Source organism: Lepidochelys olivacea (assembly GCF_965140295.1).
Source record: "Lepidochelys olivacea isolate rLepOli2 genome assembly, chromosome: 9".
NCBI lineage: Eukaryota > Metazoa > Chordata > Testudines > Cheloniidae > Lepidochelys > Lepidochelys olivacea.
In genome coordinates, this window is record NC_140419.1 from 9,566,530 (window position 1) to 9,586,218 (window position 19,689).

General features: G+C 42.3%; 1 protein-coding gene across 2 annotated transcripts in view; it reads left to right on the forward strand.

Annotated features, from left to right (window-relative positions):
* MCF2L2 (MCF.2 cell line derived transforming sequence-like 2) overlaps positions 1-19,689 on the forward strand; it is a 319,138-nt gene that overhangs the window by 290,177 nt on the left and 9,272 nt on the right. Inside the window, exons 23-29 of one of the 2 annotated variants that reach the window (XM_084638977.1) lie at positions 1,469-1,561; positions 2,277-2,355; positions 4,031-4,103; positions 8,141-8,250; positions 10,544-10,639; positions 15,730-15,819; positions 17,838-17,909. In XM_084638977.1, coding sequence (XP_084495103.1) covers positions 1,469-1,561; positions 2,277-2,355; positions 4,031-4,103; positions 8,141-8,250; positions 10,544-10,639; positions 15,730-15,819; positions 17,838-17,909 — 613 coding nt within the window. The remainder of the gene's footprint in view (positions 1-1,468; positions 1,562-2,276; positions 2,356-4,030; positions 4,104-8,140; positions 8,251-10,543; positions 10,640-15,729; positions 15,820-17,837; positions 17,910-19,689) is intronic. The other variant, XM_084638978.1, reaches the window with a different exon arrangement.

The window sequence follows — 19,689 nt, forward strand, 5'->3', positions numbered from 1 at the left end:
AATTGTCCCCATCACATGTCAAAATATACAAAAGTAAATATCCTTAAATCAAATGTTTGTCAGGCAAAGGCTTATCTGTAAATTTTGATGATTGTTCATGGAAATGTTTTTTCAGCCGTTTGTATGTGGCCAGTGAAATTGATATTTACTAACACTTAGTGATAAAAATTGAATCCTTACAAGCCTACGTATAAAGAATTTTCCCTCCCCATGCTGAGGGGCAGAGGTGGAGAGCCGTTAGCTTTGCTGTATATACACTATTAAAAACAAGCACCCAGTCCTACAGTAGTGAGGGCACCCAAGTAGGCCTTTACTTGCTAGACAACAGTCTAGTTAAGGTTGAGCAACCAAGCACTCAGAAGTCAGGTAATGCAGAGTTAAGTTTCATCACCCAACTTTAGCTGTGTTCCCCTGTGTATATGTTTTAAAATATGGCCTTGCTTTCTATCATTGCATTCAACTTGTCAAATAATACAATCTGAACACGTGTAAAAACAGGAATATCGGAGGTAACCTTTAGTAGAAAACACCTACAGTATATAGCTGACTGCACTAGTGCAGCGTGTAATATAGCCTCTGTATCTAACCTGGTGATCTGGGAGATGAGAAATACAATATAAGAGTTTTATAAAATTATAGGCATTAGCTTTGTTGTGTTGATATTTTTAGTCTTTTGTCCTCATGTGTTTGGAAACTATCAAAAGTACTACAGTTTTGTCCTAAATCCCCCTCCAGGTTCTTACATGATATGATTTGCCAAGCTGCAGCCTTAGGGCTTAATCCATAGAGATGCTGAACATGGAAGCTAAGGGAGTTGTGGGTGCTCAGCACTCAAGTCCTTACCACAAGCATCTTAGGCTCCAGTTCCCCAATAAGATTTGTGCGGGCTGAGTCCTGCATTGGCATGGAACACCACTGAAGTTAACAGGCCTGCACACAGGAAGAGAGATCATTTCACAGAGCCCTGGGGTGTGATCTGCAAGGTCCTGATCCAGCAAAGCACTTACATTTGATGATGGAGTCGCTGGGACCATTCACGTGCTTAAGTTCTTTGCTGGATGGGGACCACAGTGATCAGCACTTCACAGGGTCAACATTTGAATTTAACAAATGTGCAGCTACTGAGTGCTTTTCTGTAATCTCTTAGTGAGAAATACTGACAGTTAAAAGAATCATATAATCATAGAATATCAGGGTTGGAAGGGACCTCAGGAGGTCTAGTCCAACCCCCTGCTCAAAGCAGGACCGATCCCCAATTAAATCATCCCAGCCAGGGCATGATGCAATGATGCAAAAGGATGCAATGGTGAATTTTATGTTGATTAAAAAATAATTCGAACATATTTTATGCACTCTGTAAAGGTATCCAGAATAGGACAGGTCCTTTTTATAGTGCCCTTCAGAGGGGATATAATTTAAAAGTAAGTTAACATTAAGTTCCTGGTTTTCCTTTTTTATTTTGAAACAGATGAGTACTGTTGGCATCACAGAAAATGTAAAGGGTGATAACAAGAAGTTTGAGATCTGGTATAATGGCCGAGAAGAGGTCTATATCATTCAGGTAAAGACAATGGTTTCTCTAAAGGAGTTTGCTTCCTTCCAGCCATGTTTCCTTTAACAACGTTGTAATTTCCTTTAGTGGTGGAGACAGAGAGAATATGAAGGAAACTAGATTGTGATTTTAATGTTACTGCCTTTCTCAGAATAAGCACATTACTAGATTTCAGAGTAGCAGCCGTGTCCGTCTGTATTCGCAAAAAGAAAAGGAGTACTTGTGGCACCTTAGAGACGAACCAATTTATTTGAGCAGAAGCTTTCGTGAGCTACAGCTCACTCACTTCATCCAATGAAGGGAGCTGTAGCTCACGAAAACTTATGCTCAAATAAATTGGTTCGTCTCTAAGGTGCCACTAGTACGCCTTTTCTTTTCACATTACTACAACAACAGTGATTCTGAGCCTGCCCTGTCATGCTGCTCATGAAGTTCTAACATCACCTTTATCTTTGAGGAAATTTGTCATGACTTTGGTGTGGATGAAAAAGAAAAGAAAATGATGGAAAATGACTCAGGAGTCCAGATAGAAAAATAATGATGGGAACTTTTAGATCCAATGTAATTTTTCATTTTGTAAAGTGCCCTACGCTTTTTTGGTCCCAGTTCTGGTCATAGAGTTTTCTCACAAGGAAGGGCTAAAAGTAAATTTTAGGTTAAAGCAGCAGTAGGATTGCCAATGTCATTGAACTATATCTGCTTTGCACCTTTCCTGTGTTTATAGGCATCTTCCGTTGAGTTGAAAAACATCTGGATTTCTGAGATTAGAAAAGTCCTGACAGGACAACTGGAAGCATGCAGAGGTAGGACATAGTGTGTGATCTTCGTGATGTTGCATTGACTCTGTATCTGACATTCAACAGGGGGCAGCTAAAATGGGTTATTGAACGGGTACGTGCTGCCAAATGAAATCCGAAAGAGTAGGCCCAATATGTTGAAAATCAGCGTAATTGTTTGTAAGTGAAACACATGACTGAAGTTTGACCCTTATTAAACTAGTGAGCATCAGTCTTTTGCCTTGCTCATAAAACATGAAAATGAGAGGGAGGATAGTCCAGTAGGTAAGGTGCTAGTCTAAGATAAAGGCGATCCCAGTTCAATTCCCTGCTTCACCACAGACTTCCCGTGTCACCTTGGGTGAGTGACTTAATCTCTCTGGGCCTGTTTCCCATCTCTAAAATGGGAGTAGTAGCACTTCCTGATCTCTCAGGGTGTTGTGAAGATGAATACAGGAAAGATTGTGAGGTGCTCAAATATTGTGGTAATGGCCCATTTAAGTACCTAAGAGAGAGAGAGAGAGATATAAAGAAGCATTAATATGTTAGGCTTTGTGATTCTATGGGCAATGCAGACTGTACAGTGAGGTCTTATATAATTCTTCCTTAGGAACTGTTGCCTTTAACCCAGGAGCACTGAAACAATTTGTAGAGTGGGGGTGGTGCTGAGAGCCCTTGAACCAAACTGTAAACCCTGTATATGCCAGAAACCACCTCAAGCCAGGGGGTGCAGCAGTACACCTAGTTCCGGCACCTGTCCTTTAACCTGCATTAAACGTGCCACAGCAATGAGATAAAATCAGGTAAAAAAAAAAAATTGGCCAAGAAAATGGATGAACTCAGCAGTGAAAAGTAGCTTGCAAAGAAACTCTAAAAGAGGGGGTGTGTGAATGCAGTATGCTATTAAAGTTTCACTGGTATGAGTTTGGGGTGGATTCATGCGTGAGTGGTGAAGCCAAGAGTGAGGGATGCAGGTTATCCCAAGTGAGTGCCTTGGTGGCACATGCATTCTGTTTGCGCCATGTATCTTACAGAAAAAGAGTCTTTTAGAAATAGCATAGAGAGGTTTTAAAATATATATTATGGGTGCCTTTTTCTCACATTCCTCCCTGCTCCATCTGTAAACCAGGCTGCCTTCCTTACTGTGACTCCAACTCTACTGCATTCAGAGGGAGACAGAAATTATAAATAATTGAAGCCTCTAGAACAGTGGTTTTCAATCTTTTTTCATTTGCAGACTCCTAAAAAATGTTGAATAGTGCTGTGAAGACATGAGTGGAGAGGAGGTGTTCAAGTGGTGGTCTGAAAACTTATATTCCATAGGACGTACTACAGGGAATCTGGGCTGAGCCATACAGGGCTAGTATAGTGGGTTATCTGTGTCACGGAGGTAGACCCACCCTTGCTGCCTGTTTTATCAAAATTTCCTTGGGTTTAAGCCATGATACAAGCAGTATCTCACTGATTCTCTATCTCATTAGTGATGCCCCCAAAATATTGTGTCCTGTGTTTTAACTTGAAGATTTTCACCTGAGCAGCACATTTCAGGCGTATTTCGATCCAGGGATCTGATTTGGATCCTTCTCTAGTTATTATTAATTCAACACCTGAGTCCAGTCTTCTTTGCCATGTTCTCTTATGTGTCCACAAAAAGGAAATGATCAGTGCAATTTGGAGCTATTTTTTTTTCTTTCTCTAACAGAAGCAAGCCAGCTACACCAAAGAATCACGGAGAGTGTGTACCATGCGCCGATGAATTCCTCCAACTCAACCAGGTAATCACAGACTGAATGGTGACCTGCCAAGCATTGATATCAGAATATCTTTTACCTTTTCCAGTCTCAGTAAATTTAGGTGCAGATGAATTACGAATGTGCTGTGTTGCTTCCCAGGCATAGCATTGTCTTCTTCACTGTCCTCAACCCACATAAATGCAGCCAAAGATTTTGCGTTTGTACAAACCCATAATCTCAAAGCAAAATGCACTCAACAGACTGGAGTTTGCTTTTCTAAAGGAACCACAGGCACCCATGAATTTGATCAGCAGCAGGGTCAATTGAAATTGACCCATTGAAAAGGATCATGGACTTTAATGAGGTTTAATGAGGGTGAAGATCTCTGGGTAAAATTGTCCAGAGGACAGAAAGAGAAAACAATTCCAATGAAAGTAAAATGCAACCAGAAAAATTTATCAAACCAAGCCAGATATTTAACCCTATGACATGGCAATGTAAAATGCTTGAGTTTCCAAAGCAGAAATACTAGGTATAATACTACAGCCAATGGTTTATTAACTCGAGGAACCACTGGCCGCATATGTTAGTTTAACCTACAGCAGATTAAACAGAAGGAAAAATGAGGATCTTACTGTCTTGACTACCTAGGGAAAGAGGATGTTGGACAAAACACCTTTTGTCCAAACTGTCACAACAGTGCAAGGCATGGTGCATGGTGATTGCTAATATGGGCAGTGGGGCAAAGGAGAGGCCTTTATGAAGGAACTCTGACACAATCTGTCCCACCAGCTATCCTAACCAAGGAGACCATGATCCTCTCTACTATGTGGCTCAGTGGGATTAAAGACACAGGAATTAGGGTACAAAATGTCCTAAGCCAACAGAAGAGAAGGAGTGAACCTTTCCCTGAGCCTGCTGATGTCCATAAATAGCTATTCTGCATGGTCGGGGTTCCATGGATTTTCTTGGGTGGACCCAGAGGTAAGGAGACATGGATTCAGAGGACAGACACACCCTGTGACATGCTCCCATGTAGAGGATGATCTCCCTATGACTGTGACAAGCCTGAGCAACCCTGTGATTGGAAAAGATGCACTGGTTAATTCCAATTCAGCAACAATATTGTCGGAAGCGCAACCTGTATCACCAGTGCCCCTGTGGCTAGAAACTAATTAATTCATCAGACTGTTTCATCCATAGAAATACAGCCCATCCTGGGTTGCTCACACATAACATGTAACAGCTGTTATGTTCTTTACAGTAATACAGTAAACCTTCATTGCAACACCAGAGAAGTCTGACTGGATGATGCCATCTCTTTGTTGTTATGCAGTATGCTTTCTTTCATCTAGTCATAAGCAGCCACACCCACTTTGTGCCGTGATTCCACAAGATAAAGCCGGGTTGGGCTGGGTCAGTATTTGGAGCAGAGACCTCATAGGAAAACTCAGTGTTCAGCAGGAAGTAGTCAAAGTCAGAGTTCCCCAAGGCAGCGGCTCATCGGGCTGACACAGTAAAGGAACATCAGTTTCACAGCTACCAGTACAGGGAGTGACGTGACCAGTATCGCATCCACCTGCCTGTGACTTCCCTAACCTGATGTAGCCCTATAGCTTCTGAGTGAATTGGAGGTAGCCTTTCAGCATGAGATCATGTGAGACTCAAACCTGCAACCTTCAAGATTGTAGTCAAATGCTGTAACAACTCTTTCAGAAGACAAAGACTTGCAAAACCACTATCCTGGATGCTTGTGGTAATTAAAGATTGCAGGGCACTTTTTGCAAGAGGAATGGTGTTAACCTTGGTGTCTTGGCTAAATTGCAACTCTGCTCATTTAAATTCTGCTTATCTAAATTCACCCCACAGCTTCAGTTCCTACCCTGGACAATTATGTGCTGCTTTTGTGCATTGTTAAGTAGGTGTTTCATCCAAGAGGTATGACATTTCAGTGATGGTGAAACAATCCCTTTATGTATTTTTATATCTATTTCAGTTTACGAAACTTAAATGGGCCATAACTTTAAATGTTCAACTATAAATGAATTACTATTTTCATTTTCTGCTTATTTGCAAACAATTTAGTCATATATCCATGTATACATATACTGTACATGAAGACAGGTGGCTACACAAACCAAGCATCTCTCCTTTGAAACGCTATTTTATTTTCCTGGAGATGAAGTTTGGAGACATAAGTGCTGTAGTAAGCGCAGTCGGGAAAGTAACTCAAATACTTTCCTGGTGGACTGTTTTTTCTAAATGAACAACCTATCCTAAATTCTCAATTACTGAGGGACAATCTTCACTCGTTGATATATTTTGCTTTCCGCCACCAACCTCTCCGTATAACTTTTTTCATGAGTAATGTACCCAAATACTTGGATGCTCAATATCTAAACTGCATTCTTAAATTCATTCACCTAAATTTGGGTTATTGCTAATTATTCACTATATGTATCTTATGACTTTAAAAACAAACTTTGTATTTGTGGATAATCTAAGCACTATACCCAGATGTAGAAACACTCTTGTCTCAACCTGTATATTATATAATTTGAACATTCGCTTTAATAAAATTTTCGCTGATTTCTTTCCCACTGTCAGAGGGGACCCAGTAGGTAGCCTCTTCCTATATCAGCTGCACATTTACAGCTTATCTCAGCATAACAAGAGAGAAACTGTTAGAAGAGAACAATGCAAAAATGTCAGTATGTTTTGGATTTGTTCCCTTGTTGATTTTAAAAATAATCCCCTACATCTAGTTTCAAGAACAGATTCAAATTTAGTCCAAAGAGATTCATAAACCTTGGGTGATATTCCATAGAAAGCAGGTCAGATGTTCTAAATAAAAAAGTGGCTTTCAGAATGCTCTGCAGTTTAGGAAATAAATTCACTTTATCTCCAATAGTTCAAAAGCATAGGGGTATAAAATAACACTTTGTGCCTTCTCTGTGGGTCCTACAGCGCAGATATTTGGAAAGCGCTATGTTTCCCAAAGGTCCTGTAAGGTGGGTAATTATTATCATCCCCATTTTATGGAAAGGAAGGTTGAGGCATGCAGATGGCATGTGATGTTGCTAGACATCATTGGGGTGAAGCCCTTAGTAGGATTACAAAAATCATAGTGAGGATAATGAGAATATCCACAGCTACATTGGGGGGATAAGACATGTGTAGAAGTGGTATAACCCCTCATGTATCACAGAGTAAGCCAACACTGAACTGACGTGGTCATTTAGAAACTTTCCTAGGGGCAGGTTATTCCAGAATTGTGCACTCTTAAGGCCACTGCACCATCTTCTAGAGCAGCTGGGACTGGCCACTGTTGGGAAAGAAAGTGTCCTAGCAGGGAGCATAGGGTAGAGAGGGGACCCTCTTGTAACCAAATGCTCTGTTCTTTCAGCAGAATTCTCATTCTGCTACTAATAAACACTCTTAAAAAATCATGACACCCGTGCCACTCTGCTGTCGCTTGCAGAAGTTAATAGGGTGAGAAGGGGTGATTTGGATCCAGATCTGGATTAGGTTTGGTCTTGGTATTCAGGGTTTGGCTTCACAGGCCAAATCAGAACCTGATCTTGCAGTCAGTGGCACCAGAATCTCCTGAGCTGCTTTTGATGAAATTTTGGCCCAGAATGGTGGAAATCTCACAAGATTGGCTGCTTTCCTGAGTTTTCCACCATTTTGTGCCAAAATCAGTCAAGAATGATTCTGGCCACATCTGAGCCAGAAATGGGTCCCTTCTAGTTTGGGAGCTGACTCACCAAAAGCATAGGGGTGGGTTTGGATCTAGGGATTTCTATCCAAACCAACCCCTCACCCCAGATTTGAACTGGTTCTGATCTGAGGTTCCAATCGCACACCATCTCTGATTAATGTTTCCCACCAACAGGATGTAACACGAAAGGCTGGAGTCAGTGCTCAAGTTATGTGTGTGGGGAACAAGGGGATGGAATTATTGGTTATGCCATAGCTACAACACCATGGTAGCCCGCTGAGGAGGACATTAACATAAAAGTGGTGCCTTCAGTCACCGTGTGATAACCTAATAATGGTTTTGTTTCTTTTGCCCAAAGATATAGCAGGAAGTCATCAAGCGTGTATGAAAATAAATCTGAGCCATCAAACCGGGAAACATCTAACGACAGGAGCAGAAACTCCAGTCCCAGCACTAGACAAAAGAGAGGTAGGGGTTCCGCGGCACTGTGGAATGTTATCCCATGGCGCTGATATTTATATCTCTGTACACCCAGCTCTGGATTCTTCAGACTGTTGGGATGAATCAAGCTTAACATTGAAAACAAGGTTTTACAAAACTTACAGTCGGAACTTAGTCAATTATGTCCATGGTTATTTTTTAAAATCGCAGTGTAAGCTAAAGTAAACTTCAGAAGATAACTGGCTGATTATTTAGCCGGGGACGGTCAGCTAACAGGGTTCAGACCATAATTATTTAATGACAGTCTCTAATAAGTTCTCAAGCTGCATTTTTCTTACTTTACCTAATTGTGAATCTTGATTATTATCAATGGAAATATTTTTTTCATTGGTCAACATTTACCAATAAAAATCTAACCCTTTCAAGTCTAGGAGTTATGCATAGACCTGATTTTTAAATCAGGCATATGTACAATGGGCATTTAATTTGTCCATGCAGTTGTATCCGAACATCATATACTTGTGCATGCAAATAGATAAATATAGTAGTTTCTGCAGGCAGTTACCTGATTTGCATGTGCGGTTGTGATATTTGCAAATTAGGCATACATCTGTGCACCTGACTTGTTGAAAACTCTAGTCCTACATCTAGACACACACACACACACACACTGTAGCCCAAATGACTTCCGCAAGCAGAAGTGCCGAAATCAGCTGGTCAGGAGGATGCATTCAGTATGGGAACCTGGCCTATTGCAACTCACTATGGCTGCAGAAGAAAGTGAAGGTCTCGAGGCAACTCAGGGTGGTACAACATGTAGAACTTGAAGCCCAACTTCTAAGCAACATAGAGCATTGGGAAACAATGGGAACTTGTGGTCAAAATGTCCTAGTGGCACCCATCTGTGCAGAGATATGACTTGAAGTTAAGTATTTGATTTCTTTCTCCTTTTCCCCACATTAATAAACACTTTAAAATTAGGGTGAAACCCCCAGACACACACACACACATCTTACAATTTTCCTTGTGACTCCTTAGTGACCAAATGCCATGAACAAATGTCCCTTGCTTTAAAAGGATGGAATGTACAAAAACCTTATTTTCCCTGTTCTTGGCATCTTTAGAACCTATTCCTTTTATATTCCTTGCAAAATGCTAGTACACACACACACACACACACACACACACTTATGTATCGTTCCCTTTGTATAGCAGCTTGTCTGCAAACCAGGAAGTGATGGGATGTGCTTGTCTTTGGAATCACAGTGTGTCTGTTGCTTGTCAGTCTGGATATTATCTGGATGCATTGTCTCTCTGTGTTTCCCTGGTACTTCAGGTCTCCATTTGCTTCTCCTTGGTGAAATCAATTGGCAGTGAGATAGTGACAGTGTAAGGCAGAGGGCCTGTATGGTCAAGTGGTCAAAACACAGGATCTGGAGTGAGGAGACCTGGTTTATAGCCCTTGCTCTGCCATAGACTTTCCTGTGTGACATGTCCATTATAGAGATAGAAGACATGCAAAGTTTGGCAGTTGTGTTTGGATCTGGGACCTGGGTTCAGGTCCATTTCTTTTACTAATATGTGTGGGTGATTGTGACTTCTCCAAGTAAATGTAATTATCAGGGAGCTTGACTGTTTATTCAGGTAGGGGATTGGTTTGTTAGTTTTATTGGCATGTGAATGCAGAGAAGATATCCCAGCTAATCAAGTGATACAGTGCATCATTGTATGCCAGCTGAATTGCATGGAGGCTGTTGGAAAGATGTCAGCCGGTAAGGCTTAAATCACAGGAAGCATCTGAGTAACCGATTTAGACTCCCAAGTGAAATACCACAGCAGTGGCCTAGTGGGTTGAGGTGACAAATACTCATTGTCAATATTTTTCCTGCATGATAATGCCTCATCTCTTATTTCCCACTGGAGCCAGGAGCTGCTGCCTATTAAAATCACAGCGACACTTTTTCACAGCACAAGGCACCAGGTTATGTGTTTAATTAACTTGCTGCTAAACTGTATTTATTTTCCTTTTCAAATAGCCACATTCCTCCGCAGTTTTTTGTTTTTACTCTCCATGGAAACTCAGCAAGCCAAAATCATCCCCGGTGCAACTCAGTTGATTTATACCAGGGATCAGCTTGGCCCAGCTAGTTTAATTTACCTGGCTTCATGTCACCTCTTCAGCTGTATCACAAGTTTGGACTGAATCTAAAGGTTTTGTTTCTTTTTTCCCTTGTCATCCAGCTCTACCCTTTCCTTTCCCATAAGCTGAAAGGGTGACCCTTCCTGTCTTATTTCTTTTCCCTCTGCCTCTCTCTCCTAGCTGATGCTTCCACCAGCCTTAACCTTGAGTGCTCAGCTCTTGCTAGAAAGCGATTCACATTACAAGGTCTTTCCAACCGCAGAGCTCCACCTAAAGGTAAAATCCCCCCATGCAGCATTCAGTCTCCAGCCATCTGTCTCCTGTGTACAATCCCATGATGTTCTCTCCATTCCGTGGTGCCATCCATCACTACCTCCTAAGGTGCTGCTGCATCCCATCCAAACGCACGCACATGCTCCTCTAGTCAATCCTTTTTTACAAAATTGCTCCCATGGCAGTATCCACAAAGTTTGTGTCTTTAGTGTGGTGATGGAAAGCGTAACTGACGAGATGCGAAACGTTCATTTTTGCATTCAGGCCTCTCACAGGAGCCTAATCGTGAAAGAGTCTATTAAATCACAGAACAAACACACACACACACACACACACACACATACCCAACAATAACTTTTTCCACCGCTTCTTGAGTGGGGAACACCCAGCCACCCAGCAATGTTTTGCTTTCTGGTGTAACGTGTTAAATTTTCATTTGTGAGATCACTTAGGCTCTGTAAGAAACTGTGGTCAGTGGTTAATAAAGCATGGTCTAGTGGTTATGTCAGGGGACTGGTAATCAGGAGATCTGGAAATTATTCCTTCACCTCTCTGTTCTTCCGTTTCTTCATCTGTGAAATGGGGTATTGTGAATCTTGACTCATGAATGTTTGGAAAGTGTTTAAGGTCCCTGGAAGGAAAGTGCTGCATGCTTCTGGGGCCATTATGCCAGCAGGAAGAAGAGGAAGTAATTTGGACAGTGAAAACGGGCAATAAAATTTGCAAGCAGTTTTCTGAAATGACTCATAGACTTAAAGATCAGACGGGACCATCATGATCGTCTAGTCTGATCTCCTGCACATTGCAGGCCACAGAACCTCTGACTGTTTGATGTTTTTTGCTTTTCTCCTGTTCTGATAAGTGACATTTTCTTTCCAAGTGCACCACGAGGCCAAAGGTCAGTGTAGGATAATGGAGAGTGGACGCATCAGGAGAGGAAAATGTCAATGAATAGAAAGAGGCAAAGTGGAAGCATTACATTTAAAAAGTGACATAGCAGAGGAGAACACACCAAAAACCAAAGCAGCCCCAAAGTCCTTTCGGCTAAGATAAGGCAGCACTAAAGAGAGAGGGTCTAAGCTGCAAAATCCAGTTCTGGATTTTGACTCCAGGGGATGGCAGTTTTCAGATTTGGTTTGGTCAATTACAGAAACATTTGAAAAAGTCAAAATCAGATTCAGGTTCAGACTGCAATTCAGTTTGGGGCTTTTTGAACCCTTGGTTTTGGTTTGGGCCTTTTTCCCTCTTCTGTCTGCAATCATCTCAGTCCTTGTGGGATCTGTCTTCTCCTTCTATTCTCTTTCCAGGCAAAGGAGAATACTGAAATACTTACGGTGCTATCCCTGTGGAGCATGGGCATTACTCAAGCTATTGTTGATTTAGGGTCCACTCTTTTTAAATGCTAAGCACCCTCAAATCGTTGACTTGCAGGATCTGGTTCTGACTCATGATTCTTTTGACACATCTAAAACATGCTACATCATGCATGTGTTTATTGATTTCAGTTTGTTGTTCTGTTCTGTGTGCTCAGGGGAGCGAGATTTGATCCTCTCTTGGCATGGACGAAGCCCATGGTAGTAACTGCAATATGCAATATCCTGCAGGATGCTGTCATTTCGCTGTTTAGTGATGGGGTTTTTTTTGCTCCTGCTAGTACTATAAAGAATGACTCATCAAGATACAGTACACATTAGAAGAGGGGGTATAATCAATAACAGTGACAAGGCTATACTGGGGTTGCTCAATGGATTTGACCTGGGCAATACAAGCAGTGTGGCTACTGTGCAGACACCTTTTCTGAACAACTCTCGCCAGGTTGCATAGCTCATGGAAGGAAAAAGTCCTATTTAAAAGCAAGTAGGTATCTTGGCATTGACCTCTCTAGGTCCCAGTTCTGCTTTCCTGCCACCCTCAGAACTGCCCCTGAAGTCAATCATCTCCATGATCTTTTAAAGGCATCTAGCATGTATCTGCAGGGGTGCTGGAGTCTGGATGAGAAAAAAAGTCACCATCAGTATCCTGAAAAAAGGAAATACTAAAGAAGATCTAAGACCAAGAATGGAAAGTGGAATTTTAATTGCATCTGGCCACGCTAAATACTGGGCCAAATTCTGTTCTCAGTTACAGCAGCATAAATCTGGAGTAATTCAATTATAATTATGTGTTGCAACTGACAGCAGAATTTGGCCTGTTGTGTTTCTTCAGGATTATAAGTGGGTGTAGAAAGGTGTATGCCCCGACACAGAACAGTGTGTTTGTGCTTTTACAAGTAAATTCATATAATAATCTCAGAAGCGTAAACTTTCCAATCATGTTACGGAGGCATCAGTAGCAACACCATAGTAGTTAAGGCTGCATTAAGCTTTTTACTGAACAGCTAGGATGTCCTCCATTGTTGGCAGCCGGTATCAAGTGGAGTGCCCCAAGGGTCAGTCCTGGGGCCGGTTTTGTTCAATATCTTCATTAATGATCTGGAGGATGGTGTGGATTGCACCCTCAGCAAATTTGCAGATGACACTAAACTGGGAGGAGTGGTAGATACGCTGGAGGGTAGGGATAGGATATAGAGGGACCTAGACAAATTAGAGGATTGGGCCAAAAGAAATCTGATGAGGTTTAACAAGGACAAGTGCAGAGTCCTGCACTTAGGACGGAAGAATCCCATGCACCGCTACAGACTAGGGACCGAATGGCTAGACAGCAGTTCTGCAGAAAAGGACCTAGGGGTTACAGTGGACGAGAAGCTGGATATGAGTCAACAGTGTGCCCTTGTTGCCAAGAAGGCTAATAGCATTTTGAGCTGTATAAGTAGGGGCGTTGCCAGCAGATCGAGGGACGTGATCATTCCCCTCTATTCGACATTGGTGAGGCCTCGTCTGGAGTACTGTGTCCAGTTTTGGGCCCCACACTACAAGAAGGATGTGGGAAAATTGGAAAGTGTCCAGCGGAGGGCAACAAAAATGATTAGGGGACTGGAACACATGACTTATGAGGAAAGGCTGAGGGAACTGGGATTGTTTAGTCTGCAGAAGAGAAGAATGAGGGGGGATTTGTTAGCTGCTTTCAACTACCTGAAAGTGGGTTCCAAAGAGGATGGATCTAGACAGTTCTCAGTGGTAGCAGATAGCAGAACAAGGAGTAATGGTCTCAAGTTGCAGTGGGGGAGGTTTAGGTTGGATATTAGGAAAAACTTTTTCGCTAGGAGGGTGGTGAAGCACTGGAATGCGTTACCTAGGGAGGTGGTGGAATCTCCTTCCTTAGAAGTTTTTAAGGTCAGGCTTGACAAAGCCCTGGCTGAGATGATTTAGTTGGGGATTGGTTCTGCTCTGAGCAAGGGGTTGGACTAGATGACCTCCTGAGGTCCCTTCCAACCCTGATATTCTGTGATTCTATGATTGTGCTAGTGTCCCTCATAAGATGTTTTGGCATGAAAAGGTGCTACAGAAGCTGTAGTTGTTACGCCAGCCATGCTAATTTCTGTCCCAGGGGAAAGACTCAGTGAGAAGTGAGGTTTGTCAAATAGAAATGAGGGCACAGAAAAACCTCTAGTGTCTGGACACTGAAATGGGGAAATACAAAAAGAAAGGAAAGTGAAAGATTTTTTTTTTTTAGATCACTACTAAATCTCTACAGTACCGTAGTTCTGTAGAGCACACTGAGATATTCAGAACATTGTAAGTCGGAAACCACCATAAAGTGTACTGCACCCCAGTGTTCTTCTAGTCCTAGGAGTAGGATAGCAACAGAAAAGCCAGGGATTCCTTCCCTTTTGATCCTCAGAAGATCTGGGGGACCGATTTTCTCAGTTGCTGAATCCTGGAACAAAAAGGTCTCTGTAATACAATTGCAATCCTGCGAACACTTAGGCCATGATCCTGCCTTAGAATCTATGGAAAATTTCAGTGCAAATAAAACAGTTTTGTTTTCATTTACATTTTTCTTTGAGTGTTTTGGGGGTTTTGACAAACATCTGAAAATAGCACGTATTCAGGTTTTGGATGAAAATAGATTTTTTTTCACAAAACCTCTCATGGAAAAAAGTTCCAACAGAACGTTTTAGCCCTGTTCGAATGCTAAGTCCCATTGAGGCCATGTGCCATTAAAGTAAATCACATGCCTTTAATGTTTTGCTGAATCAAGATTTTACGCACATGTTTTGCTTTACTCATATGGGTTGTGTCCCATTGATATCTATGAGACTACTCATCTGAGTCAAGTTACTTGTGTGCTTGCGTGTTTGGAGGATCAGGGCCCAAGGACCCAATCCAGAACCACACAGAAGTGAGCAAATTTTCTCATAGTGTGGTCCCATTGAAGTCAGTGTCATCGGAGTTACTCCCAGGCCTACTTGTTCGCAGGATCAAGCCTTTAACAAGTGTTTGCGGGTTTTCAATACGTTTAGCAATGCCACCTGCCTTCTGGAGCTGGCAGTTAATTAGTCCACGGGTCTCTTTTACAAAATACTTTAAGACAAAGTCAGCTGGAGGAGGTGGAGACAGCTCACATCGAAATCTGTGCAAGTTGTGTCCTCTCTCTAGAACTGAATTTGGCTCCTTGAAAGAAAAGATCCAGGGCTCCAGATCCTGAGCTGATGTAAATCAATGAAACTTCCTGGCCTTCAGTGGAGTCATGCTGATTTACACCCGCTGAGTATCAATGAGTCCCTAAATACCTTACCGAACCTGGGCCCTAGCCCAGAAGTGTTTATTTGTCAGTGTTTTTCAGCCACCAGTAAACCAGTCATCACAGAACAGTTCCAATATTTTTCTTCTAAAAATCCACATAACCCATCTATTAAACTGTGCCATTTTAACTGTCCTGTTCATCTCTGTGTGGTTTGCAATTGTACTCACCCTAGTTTGGTGCTAAGATATTAATTGGTGCTGGTTCCCCCCTGCAATACCTTAAGGGTGGTGTAACGGTAAATGTTTTAAAAATATATTTTTCTATGCATGTCACTTACGAGATTGTACATTTCTTGGCAACTGACCTTCTTACCCTTTTTCAGCTGCTGCTTTGCTTTGGACCTGTATAACCTCCTCTGCTTACTAACCTCTAACCCTGCCTTGCCCTGCATCTCTCTGTTCTCCCAGATCCAGAATCTAAAGAGAGAGAAGTTACCCGTCGCTTTTCCCTAGCCTCCTCCATCAGCACCACGGTCACCACTTCTGCTCTGACCAAAGGTACTGTCATACTGCCTGCTAGGCGAGCCTGGTTCCCCTTCACACTGACTGTGATACATCTACTGCCAAACACTTATGTTTAAGGGATAAGTCTGTACATCAGGCTCAAGTCTGATATATGCAGAGGGCTGCAGAGGGAGAGTGATCAGGGCCAGAATATGTCATCTGCAGAGAGAGAGAGAGGCCCAGCTGGGCCTATGTATCTGAAACATTTACATGCATATGGAACCTGATCCCCTTTCCATTGAAATCAATGGGAGTTTTGTTGTCAACTTCATGGTCTATCTGGATGAATATACCTCAAACAAGTCCCACCAATATTCACAGAAATTGAATTTGCTTTGCCTGAGTCTGCACCCGTTTTGCGTTTTCTTCCTGTGACTAGTCTATCGGACACATTCCCTGGCAGGAATGTTCATAGAAACAGCAGACTTGGATAATAGAAAATATGAATGGAAGTGGTCAGTTCTGAGCTCACAAATGCAAGGGTTTGCACAAGACACATGATTGTAAGAGTCATGTTCATCCAACAGTGAGGAAACTGAAGCATATCACCATGAGATCTGTGTGTGCATTCGTCAGGCAGTCTTCACAACACAGCACTCCAGAACAATTTATAGGCCAAGAGCTATTTGCAGAAAGTACTCAGAGCTAACGAAGAAACTGGAGCAAACTTTAAGCTGTTTGCGGGCAATTCACAAACAGAAAAAGTAGCTAAATTCATTTAGTAAAATTTAGAGCTAAGCAAGTAAAATTTACTTGCTTAGCTCTACATGGGATCAAGCCCCTTATTCTTAGCACAGTTGGCTTTGAGTTGCATTGAAGAATATGAGCTAAGCCATTGCCTGAGCAAAGAGATGATGCGCTCCTGAAACCTGTGTTAGTGATGCTCTGGATGTAATGGACATGGTGTGGAGAAAGAGCTTTTCATCTGTTATCCTCATTTGGACTGTGGCTCCGGAGAGAGATGCCTGATTGCCATTTTAGCTGTGGGTAGGCTGGTGTGATATACAGTGTGACTAGGTAAGAGAGGAAATGGGAAGCCATAGCTGCACAGAGGAGCAGAGAGGGAACATCATATCCCTGGCATTGTTTTGTGGACTGGCTTATTGAAGAAAATGTGTATAAATTATAATGAAATATCAATTGCATTGTGAGAGTTTCCAATCCAAAAATCATAATGGAGATTTTAATCAAAACAAGATTGGTAGGCAGGTTTCTTGGCCGGAAGGTGAGAAATGAAACCTGATTATGAATGATTTTAAGAGATGCAAGGCAGAGTCAATGATTTTCAATTACATATTTTATTGCTGTCAGGTACTTTAAGGAAAGATTTTGGGTGACATGCCCAAAGCATAAACTTTGCCTTGCCCTTACCCAAGTACAGAGCCAGTCAAGATTCTCATTTGCTCATTCAAGGGCCACTACTTGCCATTGTTCTCTTATCCTCCCTGGTAACAGACTAACCCCATCACATCATCTCACTTGGGGATGTGAAGCAGGGCACGGGATGACTATCAGTAAATTAACTTGCAAGGGGCACCCTGCAACCCAGAATACAATGGCATCCTCTCTTGTTCAAGAGTATGCCTCAGGTACATTCACTGATCCAAGGCAGAGCCCTGCTGAGGTGGTTCTCAAAGCTGTGTCTTCCCTGAGACATTTGAATGGCCTAGTGCCACCTGCTGGACAAACGGGAGATGAAAGTCCATAAAAGTTGGGGCCAGTTACTTTTTCTCAATTTTACTTAAACTGTAAATGATCAAAGTTGCAAGAGGGGGTTTTTTCTTAGTGCATATCACAAAAGTGTTTTTCTTCCCCTTTTCCAGAATTGCTTAGTGGGTTGTTTTGGTTTTTTTGGATTTTGTTTGTTTTGTTTAGTAAATGCATTATCCTATGTTCTTTACACTGGTCAGTTCCAGTAATTCCAGATCATGTTTCTCACAAACAGATAATGGGGAAAAAAGTTGTACTTCTAACTACATTTATAATCTTGTGCATCTGCAAACTTCACACAGGTCCCCTGGGTTCTGCAGTTAAAGTCAAGAGACATGAAATAAAGAGTGATCCAACTCCCCTGGGGTTTGAAGGTACAAGTATTGGCATCGTGCATGTAATTCTTCTCCATAGTTCATTGATACCATCCATATCTCTTCATCACTGGTGGTAGATTACATTAAAATCCACAATGATTTATGAGTTTAGTGTCTCAGTTTATGCTTGTCACCTCATTAGTTGAGCTATGTTTAAAGAATCTCATTTAGGGATGGGCCTGAATCAAAGCCCCAGGTCCAAACTCCCTTTGGGAAGGCAGTGAAGTTCCAGAATCTGGACCCAGTGCCAAATCTGGATTTTGTGGCTGTTTTCTTTCTCTATAAGGGTCAGAGCCCGCTGACTTGGTGGGGGCTGAGAGTTATTCAGAAGCAGAAACTGGATCCCATTTGGGTCCTTCGTCATCTCATCGATCCAAAGTAAGAGAAATTAACTGCAGTGCTGCCCAGATGGGAACCCTTCTGACACCGTATCAAGGGAATGGCACTTAATTGGCATTAAGTAGGGTCAATGACATTCTGCCTTAGTTTTAATAAAAAGTCTCACTGAGCTGCACCGTCACATTGAAGAGGAGCGCGGCACTGACAGCATTCGATAATCCCTATGCTGCATTTGACCTGCAAATTCTAGTTTGGCCATCCCTGTCCCTTTCCACTCTCCCCAGACATCACACTTGTAATGGTAGCAGGGGGTTTATGTATGCTGCATAGAGAGAAGGCTAGACACAGGCATTTTTGTCCATTAAAGGTGCAGTGTTTCATTTCATTCAAGCAGAGTTTAAGACTTTTACCTGCAGCATATTCTTCCACTGGGGAGAGACAGATCTGAATTGAACAAAGGATGCTAACCAGTTCACAATTCAGGGTGGGATTCGCCACCATGTACTTGGAACAGCACATGCTTGCATGGCACAGTGTCCCCTTTTAATGGTCAATGGCTGGCTGTGACAAAGCTAGGTCATAGAGTCAGGGTATAGGGAGGACTCATGAGCCAGGGCTATCCAAGGAGAGGTAAACTGCAGAACGCTTCCTTCATCTGTGCTGCTTTGCAGAAATCTGTGTAGGCAAGGGGTGAGTGGCTCGTCAGTGATGGAACCAATCCGATATTCGGGGCCAGCTGCCTTATGAACCCCAGCAGAGGAAGCTGGACTTCAGAGGATGAAGGAAACAGTCCTGCGTACAGTCAGGGGGCTGTGGTTCAGGGCACAGATGAAAAGGGGGTTGTTCAGTTTTCTTCTCCCTGGTGACTCCAGCTCCTGAGTGCAGGATCATCCTGATCCCCTACTGAGTAGCATACCCCGTCTCTCTTAACACGAAACCATGACCATTGTCACATCTTTACTTGTGGATGCTGCTGCTTCCAAAGATCCAAGTGAGATACAATTGGTAACATTAAGGGATTGATTTTGCTGTGAAAAACCCTAAACCTCCCCAACCAATTTGCATTGATTAGGAATTATTCATTCATTCTTGGTCAGGAGGAACAATTTATGGTTTTTATTAGTCGTCATTTGCATGGTCATTGAAAACCACCCAAAACAAACTCAAGGAGCTACAGAAGTATTGCAAATGCTGCAAGGACAGTATGTTACGGGGGAAAATAAGGAAACTTTGGAGGAATGGAATACTGCACCATTCACCTGACAATTATTTTTCAGTCAATAAATGACATCCACATTTCTCTTTGGTTTGTTCTGTTTGCTCTCTGCACATCGCATCTGTGTTTTAGTGGAATGCCGATGTGATTGCAGCAGTGTTTGTGTTCAAGAGATCAAACGTGCTTTTTTTTCGGCAGTAAAGGAATACATTTGGTAGTGGG